Source organism: Geospiza fortis, unplaced genomic scaffold (genome assembly GCF_000277835.1).
Source record: "Geospiza fortis unplaced genomic scaffold, GeoFor_1.0 scaffold188, whole genome shotgun sequence".
Classification (NCBI taxonomy): domain Eukaryota; kingdom Metazoa; phylum Chordata; class Aves; order Passeriformes; family Thraupidae; genus Geospiza; species Geospiza fortis.
Window position 1 is genome coordinate 4,498,685 of NW_005054337.1, and position 6,325 is coordinate 4,505,009.

Sequence of the window (6,325 nt, forward strand, 5' to 3'; positions counted from 1 at the left end):
CGTCACTCTCACAAGCGGCTGTGCGCAGCTGTGCTGAGCCCTGCCAGGCCCAGGGAGTGGTCCCAGCCCAGGCTGGCTGTGGGGACACCGCTCCCAGGCACAGGGTGGGGTTGTTGGGGTGTCTGTGCCGGGCCAGGCGTTGGACTCCGTGATCCTCACGGGTCCCTTCCAACTCACAATATTCCAATTTGTGTTCTGTTCTGATTCTGTGATTTTCCAGTCTTTTGTTTTAAGGAAAAGAGGAATGGGCTGTCTGGCTGAGAGCTGCCAGCAGTGAAGTCAGGGAGCTGAAGGGTAACTGAGGGAAAAGGTAATTTTGGAAGTGGGAGATCACAGCCCCTGACTCATTGACCACCTACTCCAAACAGACCCCGGACTCCAATGGAGGGAAGAACTCTGCCTGTGGACTAATTAGCATGAGACAAGATTTAGCATGTAGGGGACTGAGTACTAATTAACAAAAAGTTCTGTAATTTGCAACCAATGAATGCTAATAGCTTTGTTAAAATGTATAAATAAGGTAAAGTCTTGATGAGCAGGGAGCCAGCCTTTTGTGGGTTATCACCCAGCTCCCTGTTTTGTGCAAATTAAAAAAAAAACAACCCAAATACCTCCCCTTGGTGTGTGAATTGGTGTTACAGACTGGGGAACCAGTCTGTGCATGGGACAACAATCCTGTGCCATAAGCCATGTAGTGCTGAATCTTGTTTTCCATCTGTTCATTTCTTCCCCCTTGTTTTTCCTTAAGTACCAAATAAAAAGAGACAGAAAACCAAGTGTAATGTTAAGCCCCAGCTCTGCTGGGCGCAACCCAAACCTCTCATTTAACCAAGCTGGATTTCCTGTGGGAGTCAATAGCAGTGATTATTTCAGGTGGCTCTTGGGAATGGCCGTGGCCAGGCTATCAGGGTCCTGGAGTTCCTTCAGTAAAGCAATGTACAAATTTAGGTGCAAAATGGCATTTTTCCCTGTGAGCCCCTGGGGATGGGCAGATGGGCCTCCCACAGCAAGCCATGGGTGACAAACACCCATCCCACTGCTTACTGTCCTCCTGGAAAGCCCCAAAATTTGGGGAAAAGGGCTGTGCTTCCTCCTGCAGAGGGCACTGGGAACTTGTTCTTTCTGTTTTCTAGGAAAGATCCCCTGGAGCCGGTGCAGCTGCCACTTGCACACCCACTGTGCTGCCTCTGTTCACCCTGGGGCTGGGGACATTGGTGGGACATGGACAGGGCTCTTGGGGGCAAGCCAGGAACCAAGGAGCTGCTCAGCGTGGAACAGCCACTGCTGAGGAATCAGACTGCTCTGCCCCTGCTCCTCCCTCTGTGCCCGACTGAAGAGGAGATGTCAGCTCTGGAAGGGCTCCCTGGTGGTTTTTAAACCCCAGCCAAGGTATGCTGCCCACAGGTTGGTTTCCACAGTGCTGACCCACCAATCCCACCTAAATCCCCCAGTTATTGAGCCTGAACACATCTGAGACAACAGGAGTGCACAACTTTGAGGATCTGCCATGCAGAAGATGCTGCCCTGCACTGGGTCACTCCTGTCCTGGTCTCCCTTGGCAGATGTAGCTCCTCTGGAGTGCAAAATCCTGTCAGCATTCCTGGGGGAAGGAAGAAAATATCCTGCATAGGCGTGCCTGATTTTGCTGTTTTGTCTGAGGAAATGCTTTTGCTTTGCTGGGTTAGGTTTGTGTCACCTCACATTTTGCAGTAACCAAATGTCACATTTTGGCTGTCTGAGATGGCATTTCCCATTCCATTGCCCTTCCTGGTGAGAAACTGGGCTGAGGAGAAGATGATTTGCCCAGAACTGGAGCAAAGCCAAACTAAAATTAACTCAACACCCTTTGTGAGATGGATTTCTCTTCTATTCAAGCTATCAGGTGAGTCTTTAACCTCACCCTGTTCCAGTCCCTGGCCACACAATCCCCAGGGGTGCTGGGACCCCTCAGGGTGCCTGGCCCCACCACTGCCCCAGGGAAGGATCCACAGGGGCCATGGGGAGCCTGGCTGGCCCCAGTGCCTTCTCCCAGGGCTAAAACACTCCACGTGCACCAGCCCAGCCTCAAGAGGAGGCTGGAGACTCTCAGCCAAATTCTTCTGCTATGACAGATGGAAATGGGACATTTCCTTTCCTTTTTTCTTTTTTTTTTTTTTTTTGAGATGAGAGGAAATAGAGCTAAAGGCCATTTGTGCAATTAAGAGCCTTAAATGTGGATTTTATTTCGATGTAATGGGATGGTTATTGCATATAAAAGGAGAGCCAGATGGTTGTTAAAACCACATTTACCAAGTTCTAATAACTGTGAATTTGACCTGCAGCCCATCAAGAGCTGCCATCCCTCATTGTAAAATAGCTTGGGAGTGTCACCCCCAGATCCTCTGGCTGGTCCTTGCTGGGACCTTTGGGCACAGCAGCACTCACTGATCAGGGCAGATTTGCCCTGGTGGCACAGCCCTGCCGCCTCAGGGTGTCTTACCTGTCTCTGCTTGAGCTTGAGTTGGTTGGTGGTGGTGACAAGGACAGAGGGATGAGGAGGTGGAATAGATCTGCCAGCTTGGGGAGGAGGGTCCAGGGCCCCTCTGTGGGGTGCAGGGCAGTGCAAAGTCTCTGCACACCCAGGGCAGAGCTCTCCTCTGCTGCTCCACCTGGTGCTGGGGGCTTGGGGGAGGGAGCAGTGAGGGTGAAGGATGGAGAGTGGAGAATGGTGGGTGGAATGTGGAGGGTAGAAGATGAGGATGGAAGGTGGAGGATGGAAAGTTGAGGCTGGAGCGTGTAGAACAGGTGGAAGGTGGAGCACAGAGGAGGACTGGGAAGAAGCTGGGGTATGATTCCTTTTCCCCCTGTGGGAACCTTGTTTAAACTTGTGCAGCCAGGGAAGGAATGGGGTGAATCCATGGAGGGAAGTGCAGCTCTCATCCCCCACTGCCTCCCAACACCTGCTGCACACCAGGCACAGGGTCTAGGCAGCTCCTTCCCTGCAGCAGCCCTCCTGCAGCACCTCTGGGCTGCATCTGGCCCTTGTGCAGTCAAGAGGAGCCCAGGACAAGCAGGGGAGTGAGCCCCCAGACCTGTGGGCTGGGCTGTGGCATCCCTCCCCCCAGCTCTGCCTGCCAGCAGCGCAGCTGGCCTTCCTTCTTTGGTAAAGATTCCAACAATTCCCTTTTTAGGCTCAATACACCAGTGCTGGGAAGGAACAGGAGCCTGCTCCCCAGCCCAGCTTTGGGCTGAGGGGCTGTCTGCAGGGAAGCAGTCCCTGCTCTGAATGCCTGCAAAGGGCTTTCCAAGACAGCCCTTCTGTGCCTGGCAGCTCCTGCCCCACTGCAGGGGCACCCCTGGTCCCTCCTCAGCTGATAGCTGTCCAACCTGCCTTCCCAGGACCACACCTCACCCAGCCAGCACGAAGGTATTGTTGTGCTGGCAGGAGTCTGCTTTCCTTATTATTACTCCTGGAAAGCTCTCACTGATGAATCCCAGCTGGGAGAGTTTTTTTTCCTAGGTCTTATTAAATTGTTGATATGGATTTCTCTGCAGAACCATTCGTCCTCCCCTTCCCATCCCACTCTGTGCCCCACCAAGCTCCCCCTGCCAGGCTGCCTGCACCCAAACCCATCCCATCTCCTGAGAGCACTGGGTGCTGCAGAGCTTTCCCAGTTAGCCCAGTGCCTCCAGGAGCAGGCAGCTGGCAGGGCTGGGGCTGGCAATACCTCCAGCATTCCATGCCATGCTGACATTCCCAGGAAACAGCCTCTGTGTGAGCCCAGCATCATCTCCTGTTGGCAAAGGGATTTATTGATCTCCTCTGCTCTGTGCCTCCCCAGTGATGAGACCTGTATCCCGGTGCTGCCCAGCCCAGGGCAGGAGGATGGATGGGAGCTGGGAGTGGGATGGGGACTCCTGAGAGGCTCCTGCAGATGGGTTTGTTTGTATCATTCCCACTGAACATATTGAAGCTCTCCTGTTTTCCTGGGATGATGTCAGATCTGGGCTCCTTGGCTGGATTCTCTCTGCAGGAGGGAACACCCACAACTCCTGGTGTTGCCTCCTCTGGGGATGTGCAAGTAGCCCAAGGTAGTGTCCCTGATGTGGGGAACATTTGCCCACCTTCCCTCCACATCCCACGGGAGCAGTGGGATGGGCACTGCTTATGGGCAGGCTTATGGGCACTGTTGGAAACTCATCCCAGCAAACCCCTCCCTAGATGTGCTGGAAATCCAGAGATTTTGGAGCTGGAAACCCTCTAAGAGGGGCTGGGGTTTGTGCTGGATCCACTGAAATTCTGGGAGCAGCAGCTGCGCTGAGTTCCTGCCAGGGCCATGGGTACCAGTGCTGAGCAGCTCCAGGATTCCCTCCATCCTCCACACTGCTGGAGACAAGGAGTGCTAAGAGATATCTCCTGCTTCCAGAGCACTTCTAAGTGGTGAAATCTCCAAGGGTAGAATACTCTGACACATCTGTCTTCAAAAGCCTTTTAGAAAGCTCTGCTTGGCAAGCAAGGAGGGTGAACAGGGATGGTTCAGCATGGGCTCTGTGTCCAAGGTGCTGCCGTATCACTGGGGGTGAGGCTTGTCAGCCTGGGGAAGAGCAGGGTGGGCTGGAACCATCAGCATGGAGAAGCCTGGAAATGTGGTGTATTTGAGCTTGAGGTCCACTCTCTGATGTGGAGGAGAATAAAATTATCACTACCCCTTGCACTGCCTCCTGCAATGGGTGGCCAGGCTCTCCCCAGTGTCCTCCTGATGGCCTCAGAGTAGGGACACAGGCAAAGCTTTGGTGGTGACACAAAGGTAGCAGCCAGCTGGGGAAAGGATAGGATGCTGTGCTCCCAGGGCTGAGTGACTGGAAAAGACCCTTTCCTTGGCTATGTCAGTGTGTGAGTGTGGGTGGATGCTCCTGATGGGCACGAGGCTACCACAAACCTCCTCCACATGGTAGAAATCCCAGCTTGGCTGATAATATTTCCCTTCTACTCCAGCTTTGCTCAAGTCCCTAACTAAGAAAAAAGGTCCCAGGAAGCACTCAGAGAAACTGTTAAAAATAATTTAAAATTAATCAAACCAAATAAATACAGAGGGATTGAAGAAATACATCCTGGCTACACAAGTCCCAGCCTCCAGTGCTGCTGGCACTGGAGTCCAGTCCAAGTCCCTGCCTGTGCTGGTGCTGCTGGCATGCCAGCCAAGGCTGTGGCACAGAGATCCCAAAATTTCTGAGCCCAGGTAGGAACAGTGACCCAGAGGTTTCTTCCTGTCCTGGCTGGATGAGTCTGTCCCTGCCCTCCAACTGCCTGCAGGCAGGGAAGCAACAGGCATTTCTTTCTAGACCCATGCAGAGACAGCATTGAATTTCTCAAAAAGACTTTAGGATTGGTGTCCTTCTGAATGAGATGGATAGTTTGGGGCTGGAGCAGCCCCAAACAGGGGGTTAAGTTAGTGTGGCTGGCTGTCATGAGCTGGTTTCACCAGCCCGACTTGGCCCTGCTGGAATGGAGCAGGCTGATGGGTTCTGCTCCCTCCCACCCCACTGTCCGCAGGGACACGCTGCTCCTGCCCTCCAACCGCCAGGAAGAAACAGATTCCTGACTGTTTTAGCCACTGCAAGTATTAGGTTCAGTTTCCTTTGATTTCCCCGTGTTTGGTTTGCTCTCCTACTTCATAAATATTCAACCACCAGATGCTTGAAAAAGCGCCTGCGAATTCCCCCGCGCGTCGGTGGGAGCGGCGCCCGCGGTCCCTGGCCGCATCCTGCCGGGCTCCATCCCATATCCCACCCTGTGCCAGTGGATCAGGCACAGGACACGGCCCTTCCCGGGGCCAAAGCCGGCAGCTCGTAAAAAACGCGGTGCCGAAACGCTCCCCAAGCTGCGGGTACCCGGCGGGGATGAGGAACAGCTTGAGGGGCTGCGGGCTGGGAGCTCGATGCCCTGAACCGCAGGGATGGCTCTGGAAGGACATTCCCTGAGAGCAGGGGGTGCAGGGGCTCCCTGGACATCCAGGTTTTGTGGGTGCTTGCTCCCCCGAGTGCATTGCCTGCTCCCTTGTTCTGCTGTCCAAGAGTGGAATGCAAAGGGCTCCTCAGAGTCCAGGGGTAATGGAGTTACAGGGAGACACTTTGCACTGGAGACTGATGTGTTCCTGCTCCCTTTCCCCCACGGATAGGGGCAGCATCACCCACTTCATGTGGCCACTGGTGACACACCTGCACCACCAGCACCGAGTCTGCACAGCTCAGGGTTGCTGGGCACCCTCACTGGTGGCTTAGCCAGAGCTGAAGGGACCATAGGGAGAGAAAAACAGGGAAAAAATAAAACCCCAACCCCCTGCAT

The 6,325-nt window shown here is 54.0% G+C and overlaps 1 protein-coding gene across 1 annotated transcript in view; it reads left to right on the top strand.

Moving 5' to 3' along the window:
• The first annotated feature begins 1,853 nt into the window (after positions 1–1,853).
• The window catches only part of EMILIN3 (elastin microfibril interfacer 3), a 74,362-nt gene continuing 69,890 nt past the window's right edge, over positions 1,854–6,325 (top strand). Inside the window, exon 1 of the mRNA XM_031058078.1 lies at positions 1,854–1,882. Within this exon, the coding sequence (XP_030913938.1) occupies positions 1,854–1,882 (29 nt within the window). The remainder of the gene's footprint in view (positions 1,883–6,325) is intronic.